This window comes from Callorhinus ursinus, unplaced genomic scaffold, assembly GCF_003265705.2.
Source record: "Callorhinus ursinus isolate GAN/ISIS: 27379988/994484 unplaced genomic scaffold, GSC_fseal_2.0 scaffold92, whole genome shotgun sequence".
Classification (NCBI taxonomy): domain Eukaryota; kingdom Metazoa; phylum Chordata; class Mammalia; order Carnivora; family Otariidae; genus Callorhinus; species Callorhinus ursinus.
In genome coordinates this window covers 1,650,042-1,674,301 of record NW_027397154.1, presented here as the reverse complement: position 1 = coordinate 1,674,301, position 24,260 = coordinate 1,650,042, and the positions used below count along the sequence as shown (strand labels likewise).

General features: G+C 55.1%; 1 protein-coding gene across 1 annotated transcript in view; it reads right to left on the bottom strand.

Annotated features, from left to right (window-relative positions):
• Positions 1 to 24,260, bottom strand: part of KCNN3 (potassium calcium-activated channel subfamily N member 3) — a 128,397-nt gene that overhangs the window by 44,482 nt on the left and 59,655 nt on the right. Inside the window, exon 3 of the mRNA XM_025858881.2 lies at positions 8,476 to 8,894. Coding sequence (XP_025714666.1) covers positions 8,476 to 8,894 — 419 coding nt within the window. The remainder of the gene's footprint in view (positions 1 to 8,475; positions 8,895 to 24,260) is intronic.

Sequence of the window (24,260 nt, the reverse complement as noted above, 5' to 3'; positions counted from 1 at the left end):
CTGAGTTCACTTTCCCTGATTGACTTTTGAGACTGCTTTGCATAACAGGGATATTTACTTCTCGTCATGTTTGCTGCAAATATTTTCCCTAGTGTAACATTCGCTTTTAAAATAAGTGTGTATTTTTTGGAGGGCAGAAATCTAAAATTGTACATATGATGTAAGCAGACACAACAGTCTCCTTCATGTGTCTTCTGAGATTTTACATTCTTCCCATCGCAGGATTGATGAAATGTTCGCTTTGTTTTCTGGAGCTTGCTCATGGCTTCTTCTTTCACATCCGACTCTTCAATGCACCTGGAATTCTGTCGGTAGCTGGTGAGAGGCAGGCTCTGATCTGATTTTTCATCCAGGTATCAATCTCCAATCTCCCTGTGAACATTTACTGGAGACTCTATGGCTTCCTAATTGGTTTTCCTTCTCATCACTGGGTTCTTACAAACTAGGGCTTATTTTGGGGTTTTCCATTAGGTTTCATTGATCTCTCATTACTCATTTTTCAGTAATGCCGCAGGGACTTAATTACTTTAGTTTTAGAATACAAAAATCTTTTTCAAGACTTTTTTTTATTATTATTTGACAGAGAGAGACCCAGCAAGAGAGGGAACACAAGCAGGGGGAGTGGGAGAGGGAGAAGCAGGCTTCCCGCGGAGGAGGGAGCCCGAAGCGGGGCTCAATCCCAGGACCCTGAGACCATGACCTGAGCCGAAGGCAGACGCTTAACGACTGAGCCACCCAGGAGCCCTAGTTTTATAATACAAAACTATCCAGCAAAGTCCCCCTTCAATGGTCTTCTCTTTCAAAACAAGTGAAGCTACTCTCATTTATTTATTAAAACATCCTCAGAATCCATACTTACTCCCCCATAAAATTCCTAATTTTGTGTTTTCTAGCATTATCTTGATTAAACTTATTAGAAGCTGATATCATTGGATGTATGAATTCTGTTTTTCACTTTATTAACTCCTGTCTTATAATCTGTTCTCCCGAGGTTTTGTTCTCCTAGTGAATTTCCATTTATTCTATTTATTTTCATGCTTCATTTTTTTAAATAAAAAACTTTGAGGATATTTTCCTGGGCATACAACTTTGGTCACACTGTGAGTTTGGATACACAGAGTCATCGTTGTAATTTTTAGAATAGTCTTTAATGGTGGTTTTGAACGATTCTTTTTTGGCCAAGTTGTAGCTTCAAAAGTTCCCCTAAAGTTTTCTTTTAATTGAATTTTTATGGCCTCGTGGTTAGAAAATATGTCTGAAGATTTTTTCTGGTATTTTGAAACGTGTGGCCAAGAAGTTGATTGATTTTTTGTACATGTGCCATGAATGCTTAAGAAGAAGATGTATTATTTGTTTATGGGCTACAAAGTTCAATATTTATCAATTATTAAAACAGTTAATAATTCAGGTCTCAATCTTGTTTATTTTTGCATAAAAGTTTACAGTTTGCTGTGTATGGTACTTTTATCCATATTAAATGGTCCTTCTAGACCATTTAATGTTTTTTGCTTTGAATTCAAGTTGGTTTAAAATGAGGACTTCTATTCAATTGCCCTTTGGTTTGTACTTCCCTAATAAATCTCTGTTATTCATTTATTTTTCTAGGTCTTTCCGCTGTAGGAACCTCTTCTGTAAACAGCATGAAATCAAATTTTGCTTTTAAATCCCATCCTAAGAGACATTGCCTTCTAACAGGGGAGGGAAACTCAATTATGTTGACTGTTATAAATTGTAAGTTTGTTTTTTCTCATCTTCTTTTATGCTTTCTGTGTTTTTCAGTTCTTCCTACTTCTTTTGTCTTTCTGTCTCTGACGTTGTGTGTGTGTGTCCCCCAGGGATGTGGAGAGTGCATGTTCTCGAGGGGCTCGCGGCAGGGTTCTGGGGTCTCGGGTCTGCCACTCCCCAGCTCTGGGGCTTGGCATGCCGCTTTAACCTCCCCCGGCTTCATCTTCCTCCGGGGGGGGTGGAGATAGCAGCGGCCCCCACAACTCACGGAGCTGGGGTGCAGGTTAAGTGAAATAATACTTGGCTGATGCTATTGCTATCCTATTGTCACACTTCAAAAATTCTACCTGTGGTTACTTTAGGTTTAAAAAGTGATTTAAACTCTATTTCTCTAATTATTAAAATTGGATGATAGGGCTTGTAACATTCTCTTCTACCCAAGATGGTGATTTTAGCATGCTTTTACTAATCCTTCTTAGCCTTCTCTCAACTTTTTAATCTGGGAGTTTGCAACTCTCTAATTGTTATGGAATCTTTTACCACACATCTACTCTCTCCAGAACCCACTTTTTGTTTGACATCAGAGTTTGGTTTTGCAGTCATGGTCAAATGTACCTGGATTTCACGTTTACCTGGCTTCAGTGCTGCCCACCTGTCTTTCTTTCACACCATTGCATTAAGACCTTAATTGTGATTCATTCCCCAAAATGTGCAGTTTGTTTACCTCCTGAGCCCACAAAACACCAAGGATGACTTTTGTTCTTGTTTCCCACAGGAATGACACTAATGTCTGCAGTTTAGGGTTCCTGAGGAAGTTCTATTCTGTGCTGCCCTTGTGTCCTAGGATTGCTTAACCTTTAGATTCAGGAAATTTTCCAGAAAAAGAGTTTATTAGGATATGTCTAGGTATGGCTTTGCATCCTTGTTATGCCTGAGAACAGCTGTTCCCATCTGCCTAATCTTAACACCCCCACCAGCCCTGGGCTGCCCGTTCTAGAAAAGTTTTCTTGGTGTATGTCTTTGATTATGCTGTTATCCAGATTATCCTGGTTTCTTCCTCCAAAATAGCTCTAGTTCTCGGGCTTACCCTTGATTCTGGAGCCTCTAGTTCTGACCTACCTCCACCTCTCATCTCTACGTTCTGTTCCACATTCTGAAAGAACTTTTAAGTGCGTCCTCCACATTCCATGTTTTAAAAATTCAGTGCCTCCAATGTGAATCTTCTTTGTGCTAAAATAGTTTTCGTTTTCTGGAACTCTGTGCTTCTGTGAACCAAACACGTTCCCTTTCATGTCTGCTGCCTTGTCCCCGGGGCAGAAATCACAGCCTCCTGCACCATTAGGGAGCCTAAGAGCCTTCTTGGGTTGCTCTCCCTGCCCCACGGCTCTCGTGATGAAACATTCTCCTGCATCTACAATTACTCTCCTCTTTCTTAATTAGCCGGTCTGGTTCCAGGGCCTCAGGGAGGATCTCCCCCGCACCCCACGCTTCTGCCAGAAACTCACTGTGCCGTTAGGGGGACCTCCCCAGACCCGCACCCCTTTGGCTCCCCCCGTCCCCAGGGCTACTGACTTCTTCCTTCAGCTAGAGGGCAGGCTTCATCCAATGTGGTGGGTACTTTTTTTTTTTTAAGATTTTATTTATTTATGTGTTCATTTGAGAGAGCGAGAATGAGAGAGAGAGAGAGAGCATGCGAGGGGGGAGGGTCAGAGGGAGAAGCAGACTCCCCGCCGAGCAGGGAGCCCGATGCGGGACTCGATCCCAGGACTCCAGGATCATGACCTGAGCCGAAGGCAGCCGCCCAACCGACTGAGCCACCCAGGCGCCCCATGGCGGGTGCTTTCTTGTCCTCACTAACAGGTCCTCGGATACCCCAAAGCAGTGGTTTGCAAGCTTCTGAAACCATGTACTCCTATTAGTACAGAGATTTTGAGTATGTACCCGCCTCTGCTATATGTATATTTATTACTAGTCGCACACATGTATTACTGCCTACTCGCTTATTAAATACTTAAAAGCTCCAGTTCTGTAGGCGCCTGTGTGGCTCAGTTGGTTGAGCATCTGACTCTTGATTTCGGCTCAGGTCATGATCCCAGGGTCGTGAGTTTGCCCCTCATCGAGCCCCTCCTGTGGCTCCAGGCTTAGTGGTGAATCTGCTTGTCTCCCCTCTCCCTCTGCCCTTCCCCCTGCTCACACACACACTCTCTCTCAAATGAATAGATAAATACATCTTTTTCTGGATTTAAATCTTAAGTTTTGTGATCACAGTCACTATGAAGAGAAGCTCTGATCGTGTGTCCCAATCGCCCCAGTGGGGCTCGGTGTGCGCTCCGCACCAGCGGCTGTGCCTCCAACCGAAGGGGCCCGCGAGAAACCACAGCCCTGCTCTCAGCTCTGCCCGGCCCACGAGGTCTCGGCCTGGGGGCTGTGTCAACCCCACACCGTGGGTCCCGCTGCAGATTGTGTCCCTACTCGGTTCTTGGAGCTGAGGTCCCCTGCCAGAGGCGGCAGGAGTTTGTGGAAAGGACATGCAGAGGAGGGGGCTGTTCTCACTTCCTGGCTTCTGGCTGGTGCCACCCGGACATGGGCAACGGGGGTGGAGGAAGGAAGCCTCTCCTGATCTCTTGCAGTGGGAAGGGTGGCTCTGAACAAGAGAAAGAAGGGGCCCGTAGCTGTTTTCCTTCAGTTCCAGGGGCAGGGCTTCTAGAACCCAGTTTCTCATGAAAATACGAATATGTAGAAATAGACGAAAATTCACACTGTCACCACCGAAGACCTGTTGACAGGCTGGCTGTGTGCAGAGCTTGGAGCCTCAGGAGGAATAGTCCAAAGGGATTCCATTCAAGAGGCTGGAGGTGGTTTACAAAACCCGGCTTGGTTCACAAGACGGTCTGCTGCATCCATGCTCTGCGAGACCTTTGTGCCTCCCGCGGGGAAATAAACATTCCCCAGGAGCTGGCCTCTGCGGAGGGCGGGCCAGGAAAGCCCACTTATACAGCCTGCGGCCCGAACACAGGGCTCTCCACAGCCAGCCTGCTCGCACGACACGGTGTTTAATGAGGAGCTTCCTCCGATGGGCTCTGGGCAGCCGTGGGAGGCGGGCACGTAGCCAGGAGAATCCCAGAGAATGCGGAGGGGCCACAACTGTCAGGCCCACAGCCGGTGATGTAAGGCCGCTCTGGGGTGTCCAAGGAAAACAAGCCTGTGTTGTCAGGGCCGTCCTGGCAACCGGGAGCTGCCCTCCCCAGAGCAGACGGCGCTGCGTGATTGCTAACTCCTTTTTCCTCAGAAGGGGGAAACGTGAAAAACCTTTACTGTCACATAAAAGCCAACCGAAGATATGAGAAATGCCTTTTACAATGCATCTCGCTGAAGAGGGGTCTCCATAGCAACTTCAGAAGTGTGTGTATACAACCAGATAAGTCCAGGCTGATGAAAGGCGCCCGGAATGTGGACGAGCTCCGCTCTGGGCATCAGCAGGCAGGAGTATTCTAGAACCTGTCACGTTCCCTCTCTGCCGACTGAGGTGCCAGACTCACCCTCCGGTCAGCTGAGCCACATCTTGCCTGGCCCTGCTGCTGCTGCCCCCCCAGCACGGCCCCGTGTCCAGTTTCCGTCCAGTCTGTGAATGGCTCCTGCGTCAAGGGCTCTTCCCCCCCTTCCCTAGTGCTGGGCGCTGGGAAAGGACAGTGATCATCTACGCTGGATTCTAAAAGAAACTGCTTGGTCACCGAAAGAGAAGTGCTTCCCTGAGCAGCAGCAAACACGCTTATTTATACATGTTTTCACAGCTCCGTAGGCCAGGCTCCTGAGAAAGAGTCTCACGCAGGAGCTTTATTGGGGCAGTTCTCAGCATCAGCCCCCGGGGGGAGCAGCAGGTAGGGCGGAGGGGAAGATGAAGGGCAGGCAGTCAGAGGGGGCCTCAGGGGACCCTTCAGGGCCCCTGGAGCTGGGAAGGCCCTGTGGGGACCATCCTGCAGGAGGCGAGGGGCCTGAGCCTTGACGCTCCTACACTGACTGGTCCTGGATGCTCGTGGCCCGGGGGCAGGACCCTTGACCTGGCTGAGGCCACTCCCTTCAGCCTGGGCAGTTCTGAAGAGCTGCTCCACGGCCACCACCAGCCCCAGCTGCGGGAAGGCGAGAGGTCCAGAGTGGGCACATGGGTGGCGCACAGCGGCTGTGTGTGAATTTACCATGAAGTCAGTGCCGAGGACAGTGATCAAGGGCAAGGGCACAAAGAGCAGGGGCCTGGGATCTAAGCGCCAGCCTGAGCGGCCCTGAGACTCTCGGGCCGGGAGCCCCCAGGACAGTCCAGGCCACAGCGTCCTTGTGAGATTGAGCGTCAGTGTGGGGGCGGGGGGGGGATGACACACATGCACCAAATTCACACTCTGGCTCCGTACTTCCTAGCCCTGCGACTCAGGGCACTGCTTGCTGTCCGCTCCCACAGCTCCGACGTGGGGACAGTCGCGGCACCTCTACCACAGGCAACGGAGGGGACCCACAGAAGCATGTCACAGGACCGGCGGGGGAGCCGGGGAACGCAGGCGTCACCATGACGCACACCGAGGCTGTGATGTCCTCGGGTTCTATCTGGACAGAAACTGGTCGAAGGGCTTGCCACGCGAGTGGGGGCCGGCACGAGGCCTGGGATTTGCTCGTTGTTTCTCTGTGGCTTTCGTGGGACTGTGGCCGTGCGGCGGGCAGAGGGGAGCCAGCTGACCCAGCCTCAGCTCAGAAGCCTTGGCGGGCCCTTCAACACCAAATAAAAGGCAACAGAGTACTTTGCAAAGTATACACTTGGAAGCATGCTTATTTTCGGGTAAAAAATAGTCACCACTTTGTGTCAGGTTCAATAAACAATGAAACTCCCTTGCAGATGCTCTGCTCCGCGTTCAGCACAAGTGCTCGTCTGAACCATGCCAAGCGGGGTTGACATGAGGACGCGGAAGGTTTCAAACACCGGGAAGGGCTTTGCAAATTCAATCACAGTGGTTGGAAGACTCGGCTCCGATCAATTAGGAAGGAGAACAGGAAGGCAGGGGCCTACCTGTGGTAGGCACTGGCTGGTTCTCATTCTACGAAGCAGCCACATAATTCCCAAGAGTTACCAGAAGCTCTCCATTAAGACGGTTGATTCCCACTACCACTGTGCTGCAGTGGGCAGGCCCACACGCTGCCTCGTTTCTCTCCAACAACAAACCCTGGAAAGTAGGGATTACGACCCCAGCTTGCAGGTGACAGAACCGAGGCCCAGAGAGGTACAGTGGCCGGCACGATGTTGCTCAGCATGGAGTATGTCGAGGGATTTAGGGCTGGAACCCAAGCACCAGCTTTCCTGACTGCAGAGAGAGTGTCTGCTCCCCGGGAAAGGCTCAGGAAGCCCCTCCCCTCCCCGAGCAGATGCTGTGGTGCCAGCCGCCACAAGGCAGGGTTCTGAGGAGGTGGGCATCATGTGTCCCTGGGGCTTTGCCCACAAGAAATGTCTCCCCACCAGGCACTGGCTCACAGGGACTGACACTGTCATGCTTAGGGGCCCTTGCGGCTGCAGAAGAAAGCCCTCTTGGTCTGACTGTGTGTCTGCTGGCCAAATATCCGCAAACAGAACATCTCCAAATAGGGGGGAAGTCTGGCTCGACGTACCCACGTGAGACGTTTTTAGCTAACTCTCCTCCACCCTTGTGTCTCTCGCTTTGTTTCTGCTGGGACACCGGTGCCTGGAAGATTGGCAACACAGCAGATTGAGGGGGACTGCCAGGTCCGTGCAAACTGCCCAGGGTGCTTGCCCGGGCCTCCCCACAACTCAAGTGGACTTCTCTTCTTTCCTTCTCAAGAGATCCTCATTTTAAAATAAGGCCACCGAGGCCCAGAGAGGTTAAGTGACTCGCCAGAGGCCGCACAGCATCTTAGGGAGAGGATCCAGCCTTCTAACAGACATGTTCAGACTCCACATGGGAAATCGGATTAAAATGAATATCCAGGGCTGGAAAGGGACAGGAGTCCTCAAGGGCAGCTTGGGGGTGACGGTGGAGGAAGGTGGCCTTGTCCGGCCCTGAGCCTCAGGGAGGGCATGTCGGAGGGGCCGGCGCTCTGCGTTACAGGTGGGTCTCTAAGAGGCCGCATCCTCCTGCTTGCCCAGCACCAGCTCCTGAAATGGTGTTTCCCAAAGTCTGTTCCTGCCACACCGTGCTTCTCAAAACTTTAGGTGCATGCAAATTACCAGGTGAACTTGTTAACATGCAAATCCTACTTAGCAGCTCTGGGGTGACGCCTGAGGCTCCACATTCTAACGAGTCCCCAGCGATGCTGATGCTGCTGGTGTGTGGCCCACACGGCGGGCAGCGAGGCATCAACAGTGTAATGAAAAGGGGTTTTGGGGTGAATACTTTTGAGAATATCTGGACTAAACAAAATTAAACCAGTTTCCTTACTGCAGGACTTCCCAAAGCCTGGATAATGCTAGTGAGCGTCGTTAACGTCCCAGAAGAAGCGATAATACAGAACTGCAAACTGTTGTGGGTGAGAAAGGGCGAGGGAAGCAGGCACAGAACGCGTGCGCACACCGGCTTACAGAGGAAACAGAACACGTCGTCGTGCGCGCGGCTCCTCGCTTACCTGGCCCGCCCGGCCCCGCCCGGCCCCGCCCGGCTCCTCCCCCAGGCGCACCTGCCGGGCCTCCAGCCGCCCGGGACGCACGTGTGCGCCTCCCCCCGCCCCCCAGCCGCCGGGAGCGCGCGCGCGCAGGCCTACCTTTCGCAGACACGGACGGTCCAGGCGGCGATGATCCACAGCGAGATGCTGAACACCAGCAGCACGGTGCCCGGGCAGATGGTCATGAGGGTCTTCATGACGAAGCGGGTGTTGAAGTTGATCTTGTTGAGCGCGCCGATGCTGCGAGACGAGGCGTCGGTGAAGAGCTTGCTGTGCAGCAGCATGACGCGCGCGATCAGGTACAGGCGCAGGAACATGGGGATGGACAGGATGATGTCCACGTCGGCCTCCGCCCGCGACGGGGTGTAGGAGAAGGCCAGGCGGGCCGTCCAGAAGAACTTGTACTCGCCAGGGATGGGGTGGATGGCGCACACCAGCATCTCCAGGCTGATGTGCAGGATGCGCTCGTACGTCATGGCGATCCGCCAGTCGTCCGCGCCGTTGTCGATCACGAAGAGCTGGCGGGAGCAGAGAGCCCGTTAGAGTGGCCGGGGCTCACCTCGGGGCCCCCAGGGGAGGCCTGGCCTGTGCGCTCGGGGCCCTGCTGGCCTCTCCAAACTGCTTCCCAGGCCCCCTTCCTGCCTGAAGGCGCCCCGGAGCTGGCTGTCCGGTGAGCAGGAGGAGGAGGCGCCGGTCCTGCTAAAACCGGCCCTGCGCCCCTGCCGGGCCCTGGCGCGGGGTGTGGAGGTGAACGTCGGTGCTTCCTACCGAGGCGACCCCGGGGCTGCGCAGCTTCTCTCCCTCTGCGGAGAAGGGGTCCGTGTGCCCCGGCCGCACTTTGGCCCCACACAAGGCAGCAGTGTCCACGGCGGGGGCCCTGGGTCAGGATCCCGACCCCAGTGCGAACTAGCTCTGTGATCTGGGTATGTTAGCCAACCTCTGTGTACCTCCAGCTACCCTCGCTGCCGGCCGGGTCTGTGAGGCTGCTCTGGGTCCGTGTGCACCGGGGTCAGAAGCCCGCCTGGCTGCCGGGAAGCCCTCCTGTGATTACCGTTAGCACCACGGGTAGCCGGGCTCAGGGCCGCCGGGCGACACTCGCCCTCCTTGCAGCTGAGACCCCTACGACTGAAGGTGAGCACCTGCTGTGTGGCTGGCCCTGGCGGCTGCTGGGGCCCACAGAGGGGCCAGGCCTCCTCCTCAAGGAGGTCCCACCTGAGGAGTCGGGGCTGAACAAAGCAGCTCTGAGCTGTTCCACAAGGGGAACTAGGAGGCACTGTGGGTCCAATGGGGCCCAGTGGCTCTCATGAGGAAGGTGTGATCCCTAGCCAGGAGAAGGTACCCAGCCCAGCACGCCGCCAGGACTCCCCTCCCGCCGCCCCCAGTGCAGCTGAGCTGGGCGATGGCGGCGGGTGGTGGTCCAGACACAGCCTTCCACTATCTGCAGACACAGAAAAGCCCTAAATGGTTGCTGGGTGGGTCCCCTCTGCTCCTAAATGCCACCGACAGGCCAAGCCATGGCAACGTGACTGCTGGCCAGACTCTTCAAATAGGAAACGAAAACTGTGCACCCTATAATAAAGAATTGCATCGGGTTACTATAGTAACCGGGTTCACTGTGGGCAGGAACCCAAGCGACGCGGAGTCACAGACCTCTCTGACTCCCCCACGGGGAGGGAGACTGTATGTCTTCCATGTTACAGGAGACAGCACATCACGGCGCCCAGCTTGGCAGGAAGGTGCTGGTCCCCGGGTGCTGACGCCCCCGCTGGTTTCGGTTCCCTGGTGTGGGAGGAGGGGGTGGGGGCAGTGAGCAGAGGTGGGTGAGCCCCACGGGGGTCGCCACATCCAGTTATTAGCTGTGTGCCCTTTGGCGGGTCACATGCTGCTCTAGCCAGTTTCCACCTCTCTGTCAGCGAACTCTTCATCTTGAGCCTGCCCATCTCACAGGATTAGCGTTGGGATCCAGAAACACAGATAGTACAAGGAAGTGTGCTTTACCAACCACTCTAACGCTGGCCTGGGGGCACTCATAAACAGGGTGTCCGTGGCGCGTTGGGGGGCTGGGGCTCCAGGGCAGGGGTCTGTGGGGCTGCAGGGTGGCCCTTGTGTCCCACTGCTGTCCCACGTGAGGACCCCCTAATGCCCACCGGAGCCACAGGGCACCCCCGCGGCTCTCGCCTTGGGCGGCCCCCCACCCACCGCGTCCTCGCTCAGCTTCCTGCTTCCTGCGCGTCCCTCACACACTGCAGATCTCGGTGCATACTTTGCTTCTTGTCTGTCTGTCCCCCGGAATGCTAGAACCACTTGGAGAGTTCGTTGAAAATACCCGTACCTGGGCCCACGCAGACCAAGCCGATCAGAATCCCTGCGGCTGAGGTGCCAGCATTGGGATGTTTCTTCGAGCTCCCCAGCGGACTCTAAAGTGTCTCTGGACTGGGAGCCACCAGCACAGCCAGCCTCCTGAGCCACACGGGCCGCGTCCTCCCTGTTGCCTGTGGCGCCTCCAGTACGCGGCCCGGCCCGCACACAGAGCAGGTGCTGGGTGAACGCGTGCTTAGTGAACGGCACAGTTGCTTACTGTGGGGGCCCCCGTGGCTGAGCGCCCTCTTGGGGCTCAGTCTCCTCCTCTGAGGAGTGAGGGGCAGGTCAGACGGTCCCCAAGTTGCCGTCTCCTCTGAAGACCCTCTGGCTTGGCACCTCCCACTTCCTGTGTGTTGGCGCGCGAGCTCTCCTGCGACAGGACCTACCCCTGGCGCGTCTCCTCTCTCTCCAGCGCCTGGGAGGGTAGCTGGCGCGCGGTGGGCAGGCACTAGCACTTTGGCGGCTAGAGGGCTGTGTAGCTGGATGTGTCACGTGAAAAAGAGGCCAGGGCCCCTTGCCGACCACCCAGGATGGGGATTCCTGTGGAAAACTCATTTCTAAGCCTGTGACCAACGAAGCACCTAACGGTCCACCTTAGCCACGGGCAAGGCACCCTCCGTTCCCAGGGGTGGTCCAATCTGGAATAAATAAACAAAGCCTTAGAAAGTTCTGGAGCTGCTCTGGAACCGGGATCTCAAGCAGTGCTGGGCCAGAGGGGTTAGGGGAAGGGGGAAGCAAGTCCAGCCAAGGACCGTCCTCCCCTGCGGTGTGGTCCCAGCCATGCAGCCCCGGCTCTGGAGCAGCCCATTTGAGGATGGTGCAGGCACACCAACGGGATGTGGGGGCCTGGCCTGGGGCACGGGGCGCCAGGGAGCCCTCAAGAGCTCGGCTCTGGGCAGTCACGGAGCAGACGCCTCGGAGGCCCAGGCAGACCAGCGAGTTTCCTCCTACCGCGGCCCCTCAAATGCTGGCTTGCCCACGTAGGGAAGGCACATCCCATTGTCCCCGTTGCTGGGAGTTTCCACCTCCTAAGCCTACAAGAGTGATCTCAGCCATTTGGGTCTGGCCAGGCTGAAGGAGCAGGGCCCAGTGGCAGGCCCACGGGCCCGGGCCTCTCCTGCCTCGGACAAGGCCCTGACCTGAGCTGACTCCACACCTGGTCCTTCTGCCACTCAACTGGCGGTTCTGAGAACCTGGAGGATTTTCACCCTGTGAGCATCACCCTGAGAGCTTCAGGAGGGAGATTTAATGTGACAGAACAATCCCACACTTCCCTTCACGGAGCTTGTAATTAAAGAGAAAGGAGAACCAAGGCAACTCAACTCAGCTCCGTTCAACAGAACAGTTGTTAAGAACCGACTACTGATGCTCCTCGACTTACAATGGGGTTCCTAACCACCAAACATGGCAGCTTAGCCTGGCCGACCCTAACCAAGCTCACAGCACTGGTGCTATGCCTCGCATCACGTCTGAATGCCGCACTGGAAGTGACAAGCCGATGGCCGTGTGGGGACAGAGCGCCCGTCAGCGTGTCCACGGCTGGCCCCACAGCCGCTGCCACGCATCATGAGGGAGGACCGTCTCACATGTCCCCCGCCCAGGAAAAGACCCATAGAATGAGTGCGTATCACTGTCACGGCACCATGAAGTCAAAAAGTGTGAGTCAAACCATCGTAAGTCGGGGCCCAGGTGCAGCCCAGGAGATTTGCTAAGGAAGTACATCTTCCATGCTCTCCCCCACAGAGAAGGCAACGATGCAGGGGACGGATGTGCCCACGAACTGGACTGTGGCGGTCATTCCACAGTGTAGACTTGGCATGTACACAGTTTTATTTGTATACTATATACAGTTATTCCTCAATAAGAAAGAGCCAAGTAGGTGAGAACATGGTCGGGACGTAAATATGAATCCGACACATATCCAGGAATCAGCTTGTGACCTGCAGTAGCTCTAGCACGAGAGGCGCGTCTGGGAAGCTTCTGGGGCGAGGCAGGGCCTGGGAGGCCTGTCCCACACACGTGTGTGGCCGCTTGTGCAAGTGACCCCTCCCGTTTGCTCGCTTCTTCACACGGTGCTTTGCCTCTCCTCCCAGCACGAGCTGTTGTCCGTCTCCCAGCCCCTGGAATCTGAACTCGGCCGTGTGCCTTGCTCCAGCCAGGGGGGGTGTGTAGCAGGGGTCGGGAAGGGTCCGCACAGCGGGGCCTGCGCTGGACACCCCATCTTCCCGGTCACCCCGCCAGCAGGCAGCACTGGCTGCCTGGTCCCAGGGAAGACCAGGCCAGACTGCCGACCCCCACAACCATGAGGGGACGAGGGTTGTTTGAAGACATTAATTTGGGGGGTGCCTTCTTATGCAACAAAAGTAACCCATAACAAACCTCGCTCACGCACTTATGGAACCCATGTGTCAGAAGAGTCGGGTGATTTGCCTGCTGGGCCCCACATTCTCCTGGCTGCCACTCCTGCGCAGCTCCCCAGTCCAGCCGGGTCAGCCTGGCTCCGTAACCGAGCAACCATCCGGGGAGGGACCATGACAAGGGCACGCCAGCTTCCCCAGCCTGGGGACACCTCATTTCATAGATCTGAGAATAACTCAATGCCTTTAAAAAGCGATTTCGCAAGCGGTTTACTTATTTTGCATGCTAAGTGCTCCTCACATGTGAGGAAGTCAGCCGGTAGACAGGCTCAAAGAACAAAGGCTAAACAATTTGTCGGGTGTGGAGGGGGGAAACTGCAGGGAGTTTGGGAGCAGTGAGTCTTGCTGGCAAATTCGGGGGGCAAATTGATTTAGCTGGCAACGAGCAAAGAGGTCAGTGTGAGCATTCTTTCGTTGAACAGCCAATTAGAGGTATAAAAAAAGCCCCAATTTCCCTTATTTATGAATTCTCCAGAAACCCTCGCATCGGAGCTGAGGCGCATGGCGCGGAGCGCAGCTCCTTCCACCCAGGCCTTGCCTCAGTCAGACCAGCCTGCGCCGCTCCCAGAACGAGCACCCAAGGGCCATCTGGTCCCCTCAGGACAGGTGCACGCACGCCGCACCTCGAGCCCACACAGGGGGCAAGGCCGGGACAGGTGGGCAGGGGCCCACCCTGGAGCCTCCCCAGTCACCCCGAGAGCAGAACGCCTGCCTTTCTCTTGGAGGCACACAGGAAACCAGCCTTTTTTTTTTTTTTTTCCTTTTAGGCGAAATAAGTTTGGAGTTGATTCATTGGATTCACCAGCTTCCCTGTTCTATTTTGAAAGCCTGAGGTCTTTCGGGTTCTTTATATAAGCAACATCTTTCATCAGAATGTTCTCAGCTGTTAGGGGCGATCCTGCTTAGACATTTTCTGACTAACCTGAAAAACTTTAATTCTCGGGCAACTATGAATTTTTTTTAAATTAAGGGAGAGGAAGTGGAAAAGACCTCTTGTGTTCTCTACTGTTCTCTCTGTGAGAGAAAAACTCCAGGGAAGATTTTCATCATTTAAAAAAATAGATGCAGGAAAAAAAGCAAAAGAAAAAAATTAAAGATTTTCTTAAAATCCAGTAATTATATATAAAATATATATATTTTAAATCCTGGAGCGTATATTTTGCATGTACACCATGACTATGGGGGTTTCCATGGAAACATCACAAGTCCTGTAATAGCTAATTAGGTTTCCCCAAGGACAAGAGCTGATTGCCAGGGATGAAATGCCTGTCTGGGTTTGCAGTGATGGTTAACATAAAATTTCCAGGTACTGAAGGTGCCATGGGGCCCGCTGAAGAAAGGGAGGAAGGGGGGAAAACCAGAGATATATAAGACGTACCTCTGAATGAGGCCAGCAAGTACGTGGGCTGTCGAGGAAGTCTACGATTCCACTGCCACCGAGACTCTCAGCGGGCTGGGGGTGCGCTAGCCAGCTCTGTGTCTTTCCAAGAAACCCTCCCCATCGGAAAGTGCTGTGCCCTGTGCCCCGCGGGGGCTCCCGGCCCGGCAGAGTCTACCCGCGGGCTCCCGTGGAGTGCATGAGAGCCACGGGGGGACCTCTGAGCCTGAGGTTGGTTTGGGACTGCCGGGGAGCAGTGGTGACCATAAACCCTTTGGTCAGAATGAAAGTCAGTGATGGCGTTTGAGAAAGCAAGTATGTTTCACGCACAAAACAAGAATGCTTTGATCCCTGGCCATGACGCTGCTGGGGACGAGCATTTTGCCACGACTGTCCACGTGTGGGCAAGTCCCTGTCCCTCTCTCGTCCTCAGATTCCTCATCTGGAACGTGGCGGGGGGGGTCTGTTTGTGACTTTCTGTTTTCTCCTAGCTATGGAACCATTTCTTCTAGTGAGACTTTTCATAGAAACCCAATATGGGGAACAGATACATTCAGAGCTGTTCCAATCAAAAGGGTAGAGAAAAGCACTGGGAGACCAACCGTTCACCAGCCCCTCCAGCCTAGCTCTCCGTGGCAGCCCCGCACGCCTCTGACAACATGTCTGTTGGAAATCCATTGGCAGGACCAGCTGGCCTCTAGTCGCAATGAGGCATAAGGCCTCGTGCTGGACATAAGGTGCTTTGGGTCTAGGTCAAGAAATGCTGATGCTTGGGCATGAAACTTTACCCACATCAGTTCGTTGGTTCATTCATTCATTCATTCATTCGCTCGATTGTTCATTCAATGTGGGTTGAGTCCCTCTTACGCGACAGCCTCCATGCTAAGCTCTAGGGATACAGCAGGAACAAGGAGACAGGTCCTCTTCCCTTAGGGCGTTCACATTCTAGTGGAGAAAAAATAGATAATAAACAGGTAAACGTTGAACTTCAGGGTGCCGTGTCTGGTCGGAGGAGACGAGGACACAGGGCGGAGGCCACGAGGGCAGCTCAGGGCAGGAGCGCCGTGCCAGGCGGGCCACCCAGGCAGCTCCCTGAGGAGCACACCCAGGGAAAGTGAGCCTGTAAGAACACGCGTCCCAGGCCAGGAAGTGAGCCTGCAAGGACACGCGTCCCAGGCCAGGAAGTGAGCCTGCAAGGACACGCGTCCCAGGCCAGGACAGCAGGTGCAGAGGCCCCCGGCACGGTGGGGCTGGGAGAGCTTGAGAGGAGAAAGAAAGAAGGCCAGCGTGGGAAATAAGCCAGGGCAGCAGCAGATGGGGGCCCAGAAGCCATGGGGGGAGCTGCATCCAGGGGCGGGGAGGCCACCAGCCCACGCCCACCAGGGCCACGGACACGTCGTCACCACTCCCCGGAGACGGACTGCCCGTGGGTCGAGTCCGTGTCTCTGTTAGTCAGCCCCGGGGACTGGAGTCCCCGACCAGAGCAGCTGCACAGCCAGGCTGCGGCCAGCACCCCTCCCCCACACGTGGCAGAGGCTGAGAGGACACTGCTCTCGCTTGGCTCTTCTATGGCAGTCCTATCCGCTTGGGCCACTCTTAAGACTTCATTTAACCTTAATTACCTCCTGAAGACCCCATCTCCAAATACAGTGATGTGGGTTAGCGCTTCAACATGTGGATTTGGGGGCACAGGATGCAGCCCACAGTAATGCTCCTGTGTGTTCACATTACCCCGAAGCCCAACCGCAGGCTAAGACAGGTGATTCTGCACATGCCATCTTACCACAACCTCGCAATCCCCTGTAAGGAAGCAATAACATGCCCGTAGAGCAGAGGGAGAAACTAAAGCCCACGGAGGCGAAACCAGTCCGCCAGGGCCCTCCCCTGTCACCTGCCAACCTGCCAGGCAGAACCCTCCAGGTTAGGGACCAGCTAGTTTGGGTTCTACTTTGTTTCTCATAAAGAAAGTTCAAGGCCACTTCTTTAAGAAGAATCTTCCCTGAGCACAGAATCAATACACAATTACAATAGGCTGGCGTCTGCGGCACTCTGGGAGCCCCACATGGTGATTAGCAGTCCAGACTGGTCTCCCTCTGTGGAGCTGAGACAGGTGCTTTCATTTCCACAAGACACGCTCCTGTCACCTTCCCTGATCACATGCAGCCCCTCCAGTGCCTGGATCTGATGGCGGAGCCCCCATCGGGAAGAGATCATCTTTGTTAGGAGCCCCCCCCCCAGCATGTTTGCTAATGAAGAGGATTCCTTTTGGGCACAGCTGGGGTGGTTCGGAGCAGACCTACACTGGGGCTTCCGTTACCTGCCCCCGAAATGAACAGGAGAGCTGGAGGCTGGGCGGTCAGGAGGAGCACCTGGGGCCAGGAGGGAGGACAGAGCCCACTCGCGATGAGTTCACGGCCACGTTGTTGGTTGTACCACCAGCAACGTCACACCTGCCCTTGCTCCTGAGCCACAGACAAGGCCTTGATCATGGGGGAAGGGCTTGGGAGGTGGCCGGTGCCCACAGAGGTCCCCAGAAGCAGGACAGCCTGCAGAATTCAGCAGGGGCAGCAGTCTGGTACCAGAGGAGCTGCCAAGAGAGGCACGAAAGTCCCCAAGGGTCCCCAGAGACCTTCGGAGAGATACCGGGTACGTCCTTGTGTGGGGTGGGAGTTTGTGCTCAATTCTACTTGAAGCAAGAGCAAGGGGGCCCATCCTCGGGTTAGAGTGGCCACAGCCTGGTATCATCCATCTTCACTGCTGTTAGAGCAAATGATGGAAAATGCAAAGCAGACCGAGCCACTTTCCTTCCGAGAGAGCCCTTGGGTGGCCCCCTGGAGCGGTCAGAATCCAATCCAACCTCCCAGTTGTACTTGGCAAAGGAGCTTTCCCCACGCGGCCCAGCTGCCACCCTGGCATCTTGTTCCAGCCACCCCGAGTCACTCACGGTCCCAGAACTCACGTCCCTCTGAGTTCTGTATCAACATTTCCCTCGTGTCAATGTCCTCCCCAGGGAGCTCCTCTCACCCCTGAGGACCCAGATCAAGTCTCTCCTTCCACAGGCAGAGTCGGGTGCCCTCCCTGGGACTCCCCCAGACCCATGCCGCCGCAGCGCCAGTCCTCAGATAGCAGCCGGGGAAGGTCTGGAGTGCTAACCCCCACTTCGGGGGATGTGGGGAGGGAGCAGCGGGGTGCTGGCCAACTCCATCACCCATTACAAAAGAACCACGCACTGCAGCCTCCCTGCGCTCAGGCATTAACCTCATTTAGCCCTGAAGAGGGCTCGGGGATGGGTGTCATCATTCCCATTATACAGATAGGGAAGCTGAGGCTGTGAGAGATCAAGTCACTTGTTCAAGCCACACAGTTAATGAGAAGCAGATCTAGCCTCCACAGACGGCAGACGATCCTGAGTGCCGTGTCCCACCCCAGGCTCTGCGAGGGGTCCTGGTGGGTGGCCCCCAGGGTTTGCCCACACAGGCCAGGCCGGCCGGTGCCTCTGGCAGGTCAGGGGCTGAGAAGGTTCCTGAGCACCTGCTGCGTCTGGGGTGAGAAGGACTGTTTTCCGTACAGGGAGTTTCTGATAGTTTCCATTTGCTTTTGACGCAGGAACCCATCCTGCCGGGCACGTGTGGAGCGGCGGTGCCCTCACTGGGCCTGCTTACTACTGGGGAGGGCGTCTTTCACCCTGGCTCAGGGGGCATGTTTGCTAAAAACAATAGAAGATTCTGGATCTTTCAGCAGCTGGGGGAGCTGAGGAACCAGCTCAGGACCAGGTGCTTGTGGTGGGTGGGAGAGTTTGTCCCCAACAGACCGACATGCCTGTCAGCTCGGGAACTGCTGAACCCTCTGCTCAGGGGAGCTTTCCTGCTTGGTGGAGGGGGGTCCTCGGCTTGGCCCAAGTCCATCTTGGGCCTCAAGTGACCCCCCCCGTTTACACAGCCCCCCAAGACCACACAGCAGGTGAGCAATGGACGCAGGATTCGAATCCAGAGTCCACACTCTCATCTATTAAGAGAGTTGGCCCCCACCTGAGCCACTGCACCGGAGGCCTGCGCCTGCTTGTCTGAGCCTGGCCACCGGGCTCCCGCGGGGCTCCTGGAGGACAGAGGGCCTCGGGGCGGGCAGCACCACGGCAGCGCGCACAGGCTCAGGAAGCGCAGGCCACCCTGGTGACTGTGCCAGTGGGGCAGATCCTCTGAGAACAGGACAGGTTAAGGTCTTAGGATGTCGTTGTGACTATAAAGGAAAACATTTTAATTGTTCACCATTTCTGTAATTGTCCCGAGGCAAAGTCATCTTTTACAATGTATGCACAAGATAAAGAAACCAGGGTATTTAAAGAGAATTGCTAATAACAACTGCTAATAATTAAAAAGAAGAAGAAGGAAGCCAGCGTGGAAACAACCTGCACAGGCATCAGAGGGAAACGGCTGACTAAGTCTCCGAGCCGCCATGTGGAACTCCCTCCCGGCAGCTGGTTTTAAAGACAAAGTGGACCTACGGGTATCGACTTTGGAAATATTCCTGATATATTATTACGTAAAAAATGAGAACTGCAGCGTAGTGGGTACAGTGTGATTCCTCTTTTTTCTTTTTAAACAGCAAACAGCAGTGCGTAGAAGCCAACCTCCCTGTGCCTGTCCACGCACATGGACGTGCCCAGGAAGGCGGCACGAGCCCTCGGCCGTCTGGTCCCCGTCGTGGGTGCCGGCGTGCCGGGGACGCGGGCTGAGAACCAGGGAAGCTCCTGGCTATTTCCCTGTAACAGCGAGAACACGTTTGTGTGAAAACGAGCTCATATTGCTTTTGTAATCCTGAAAACCCAATAAAGTATTTTTTCTGAAGAACTGTCCCGGGGAAGCTACTCGCTGAGCCCAATGGGGACATTTTGTGGTCGTTCTTAGAGGGACATGGGTCTCCCGAGCCCTTCCCTCCCTGTTGTCTTCCACGCTTCCACAGAGAGCGCCTTGAGGCCCAGGAGGCTGTGAACAAAGCCCCGCCGGGCTCCCTCCAAAGGCCACCCCCCAAGGCCAATGTCATGGCCAGCCCGTAGCCCTTCTGGCAAGCCACCCTGGAAAGGAACGTCACGCTGCAGGCAGGGAAGGCCACGTTAGTCGGCAGCCCACCCTGCTTGCTGGCCCCACGCGGCCAGAGGCCCGGGCTCCCGGGGGAGGAGGTGGCCTTCCTCATGATCGGCGCCCACTCCTCGCACTGCCCTGGACCCAGACCCCTGGGGCTCCCGCTCCGGGCCCCCCACATAGAGGGCCATGCTCCATACCGCCTCTGGTCCACGGGGCCATGTCCTCCCCATCTTGTAGGCCACCCTTCGGATATCCAGGACCCCAATTCCCCGTCTGAGCCTGCTTCTGCAGCCTGCACGCCCCTTCCCCAGCTCTCCTCCGGTAGGCAGACCACAGTTGCCTGTGTGTGCGGCTCTAAGCCTGAGAGGGGGCCAAGGGGCGGGGGGTAGGGCTGGCGGAGCTCCGGCCTGAGGGCTGAGGTGTGGGGGCTTGGGTGCTTCCACCGAGGCTGGCCCCAGGCCCTGAAGATGGGGGTCTGCCCATAATCCTTTCTGACTGTCTGGGGGTGCGGTGTGTATACTTTTCTAGATTGTTCCCAGGTCAGGCCAACAGGACTCTGCCACTCCCTCTCAGATGGCCCGACCTACCTCCGCCCACCTGCTGTGGCTGCCCCCAGGCTTCCAGACTTGCTTTGAGGGGGGTTCTGCGGGCACTAGCCATGAAAAAGGGGCCCAGGGGCCCATGTTTGGGAATGCCTCCTGGAAAGTCACTGGGCTTGTTTGCATATTAAAGATTCTGAGAATCCCTAAGGAAAAGAAACCTGCTTGCCTTTGAGAAGCAGTTTCCCACCTGACTCTTGTCTCCGTTTCAAGGCAGACTTGCAAGTGTGGGGTGCGGGGTGCTCCCTGAAACAGATGCTGGGGGCGCCTTCGGGGACCATGCCCCTGTGACCAGGACAGCAGGGGATCCCGGCCTCCCTCAGCAGGCCGTGGCGGCTCTGGGCACCGGGCTCCGTCAGCCAGCCACATCCCCAGGCTTCGTAGGAAATTACGTGACAAATAGTACACAGTCCTCACGAGGTTGCCGGCACGGCTCTCAACGCTCCACAAACCCCAACTCCTTTAATTCCCAAAACAGCCCGATGTGGTGGGCCCTATGATTATCGAATTTAAAGATGAGGGGACTGAGGCAGGATGAGTTAGTGACTTGCCCAAGGGCACCCGAGGTCACGCAGCTAGGCAGTGGTAGAACCTGGACCAAACCCAGGCTGTCTGGCTCCAGAGCCCATGTGTATTAGCTTTCCATTGCTGCTGTAACAAATTAGCACAAAATCAATGGCTCAAAACAACGTGAGGTCTGCTCTGGCAGTTTCGGAGGTCAGAAGTCTGAAATCAGCCTCACTGGACTGAAGCCAAGGCTGTGGGCAGGGCTGGCTTCTGGGGGTGGGGGCGAGCTCGGGCCCCTTCCTGCCCCTCCCGCCGCGCACTTCCTCTCCTGTCACCGCACCTCCTGGAGTTCTCACACCTCGCACTTCCTCTCCTGCGCCCTTTCAAAAGGACACTTACAGCCACGATTAGGGTCCATCCGGAAAATCCAGCATTATCTCCCTGTCTCAAGATCCTGAATGTGACCACACCTGCCAAGTCCCTTTTGCAGCTAAGGTGACATTTGCCGATTTCAGGGACTATGCCTGGACATTTGGGGGGCCGTTACTCAGCCTGTCACAGCCTTCTTCTAACCCCCGTGCTACGTGAGCTTGATTTTCAGAACCATTCTGGGAGGACTGGGAGGCTGAGTCCCTAAGACGTCAGTGAGCTGCCAAGCGTCACCCAGGTGGCACACGGCACAGCTGGGACCGACGTGGAGGACCAGCTCCTGCAGCCCTGCACCCACTGCCTCAGGGCTCCAGGTATGCAGTCCTTGGAGGTCTGGGGCAGGGGCTGCTTTTGTTACATTCTGGACGAGCCCTCTGGCACCTTAGCCCCCGAAAACCGGACGAGGGCTCTGGATCTGCCCTCCCCACAAGATGCATTGACAGATGCAGATCCTTCCTGGGAGTTCAGAGGCACCAGATTGAGGATGCTCCATCTTGAAAGCAAAATCTCGAAGAGATATTTGCACCCCTGTGCTCCCCGCAGTTTTGTTCACAATAACCAAAGGTGGAAACAGCAGCCCAGGGGCCTACCACCGATGGATACATGGATGAGCCAAAGGTACTAGAGGCTCACCATGTGATATTGCTCAGCCTTGAGAAGGAAGGAAATTCTACCACACGCTACAACATGCTCAGCCTTGAGAAGGAAGGAAATTCTACCACGCGCTACAACATGGATGAGCATCGAGGACACTATACTGAGTGAAATAACCAGTCACAAGAAAGACAAACACTACATGATGCTACGAGGCGCTCAGAATCGTCAGACCCGCAGAGACAGAAAGCAGGTGGTGGCCGCCAGGGCTGGGGCAGGAGGAAGGGAGAGCTCGTGTTCGATGGGGACGGAGTTTTGGTTTTGCAGGATGAAGCGTTCGGGAGGCGGACGGGGACGGTCGTCGTTCAACAGGGTGAATGTATTTAGTTCCCCTGAAGTGAGCCCTTAAACTGGGGAAGATGGTAAATGTTAAGTGGTGTATTTTACCACAATTTTATTTTATTTTATTTTAAAGATTTTATTTATTTGACAGAGACACAGCGAGAGAGGGAACACAAGCAGGGGGAGTGGGAGAGGGAGAAGCAGGGTTCCCGCGGAGCAGGGAGCCCGATGCGGGGCTCGATCCCAGGACCCCGGGATCATGACCTGAGCCGAAGGCAGACGCTTAACGACTGAGCCACCCAGGCGCCCCTTTTACCACAATTAAAAAAAAAAAGGAACACTTGCTTAATCTGAGAGTCCAGGCAGGGCAGGGTCCTGTCCGTCCCTTCCTGTGGCCGGTGCGAGGGGGCCCCACAGCCGTCTGCCCGTGACCTCTGAACAGGGAGCGGGGGGCTGGCGCTTCCAGAAGCCCTAGACCCTGGTGATTAAACAGCTACCCCAAGCGTGAAGACAAAAACAGCCCCGAGCCCTGGGTCGGGGGGAGGCAGACAGGAGGAGGAGGCCAGGTGCGGGCCGTGAGAGAGTGGATGGCTCTTGCCCGTCCTTCAGACGAATCCCCAAAGGGAGCAGGCACTCTGATGGGAATTGCGCAAATAAGTTGAGAGCAACGCCATGGCTCTCCCAAGGCCTAAAGTGCGCGGCTGTGTGACAGTGGTGTCCCCTGCTGCCAAACAAATGGGGTCTAAGATACCTGAGCATTATTTAAACTCCTCTGCTCTTTGCAGGAATTCAGCAGGAAGAACCAAACCTACTCCAAGAGTTGACTCACATTCCTCCGGGCACCGTGCCAGCCTCTCAGAAACCTACCCACCCGTCTAGGAACATCCTGTCCGTAAGCATCCTTCCACAGGGCCCGGGGCGGGCGGGTAAGCAGAGGTAAGCCAGAGCAGAAGGTGGAGGGTAACCACCAACGGAGGTGGGCCACGGGGGCTCAGAACTGGGAGTGGGGGGCAGGCAGAGGAGCCCAAGTCCTGTCTCCATTGGGGGGATCTGGAAAGGGAACTCCCTGATGTTGCCAACAGGTGTCCCTTTGCAGAGGGTCAGCTGCTCTATCCCGTGACCCCCCGTCCTGCACTACTTCTATGGCCAGATCCTCCTCCCTTACCAGGGAACTGTATGAAATAGCCTTTCATCCAGCAACAGAAGGAGGTGGGCTCTTAGTGGAGCCCAGTCTATAAATACAGGGTAACAATAGGAACCAGAATGTTCCACAGGAAACCGGTAGGACCTGCCCTCCCCACACAGAGCACAGAAGATTTTCACAGGGATTTCTGCAAGCGTCCTTCCTAATTACAATCACAGAACAGCAATAACAAACTGATGAGTTTATTCAGGTAATATCCATGAGACATAGTTCTCTTTAAAAGGAAAGGAAATTTGCATGTTTTGTTATATCCATCCTTTATTCCAATTTAACTGGTCCCTAAGAGGCTTTAACTACAGCGAGAGGGATTTGATTACAGAGATGGCCAAACCTTGCAGAGGGAGGGCAGGGAAGGACATTAGAGAAATTCCCCCCAGGGAACTATTTTCTAAATAGAATCCAGATCCAACCATCTGGGAAGGAAAGTCCTTTCCAGTCTGTTTGGATGGAAGGACCCTCCCTTGCCTGTGATCCAGGTAGATTTTTGAGGCTTTTCTGTCCCTGAAGGCGTTGGCAAAACTAAAAGGCTTCTCTGCACAACCCCCTCCTTCAGCCAGGTCTCAGGAGACTTCCTCATCTCTTCCATTTCCAGCTAGATCAAGGGCAGTTCCTGAGTACAGTCCTTGGCTCTGCTGCAGGAGCAGGAAGCCCCCAACCCAAAACCATCCCACACGGGAACACCCTCAGCACAAGCGCCTAGAAGCCAGTCTGCCTATTCTAAATGGATACGGACAGTTCAATCCAGAAAGAAGGGGCTATTTAAAAGCTACAATAAATCACGTGCCAAGTGAGGTGTCAGACATGCAAACCAGTGAATGGGAAGTCGGGAGTTGCAAAACGAGGGAGGTTTCCAGCGGCTGGCAGTTGCCTGTTTCTCTCTGCCCACAGCCGGGGGACCCAGGGCTGGGTGAGGCGTGCACCTGCACTGCAGCCGGGGGGGCCCAGGGCTGGGTGAGGCATGCACCTGCCCTG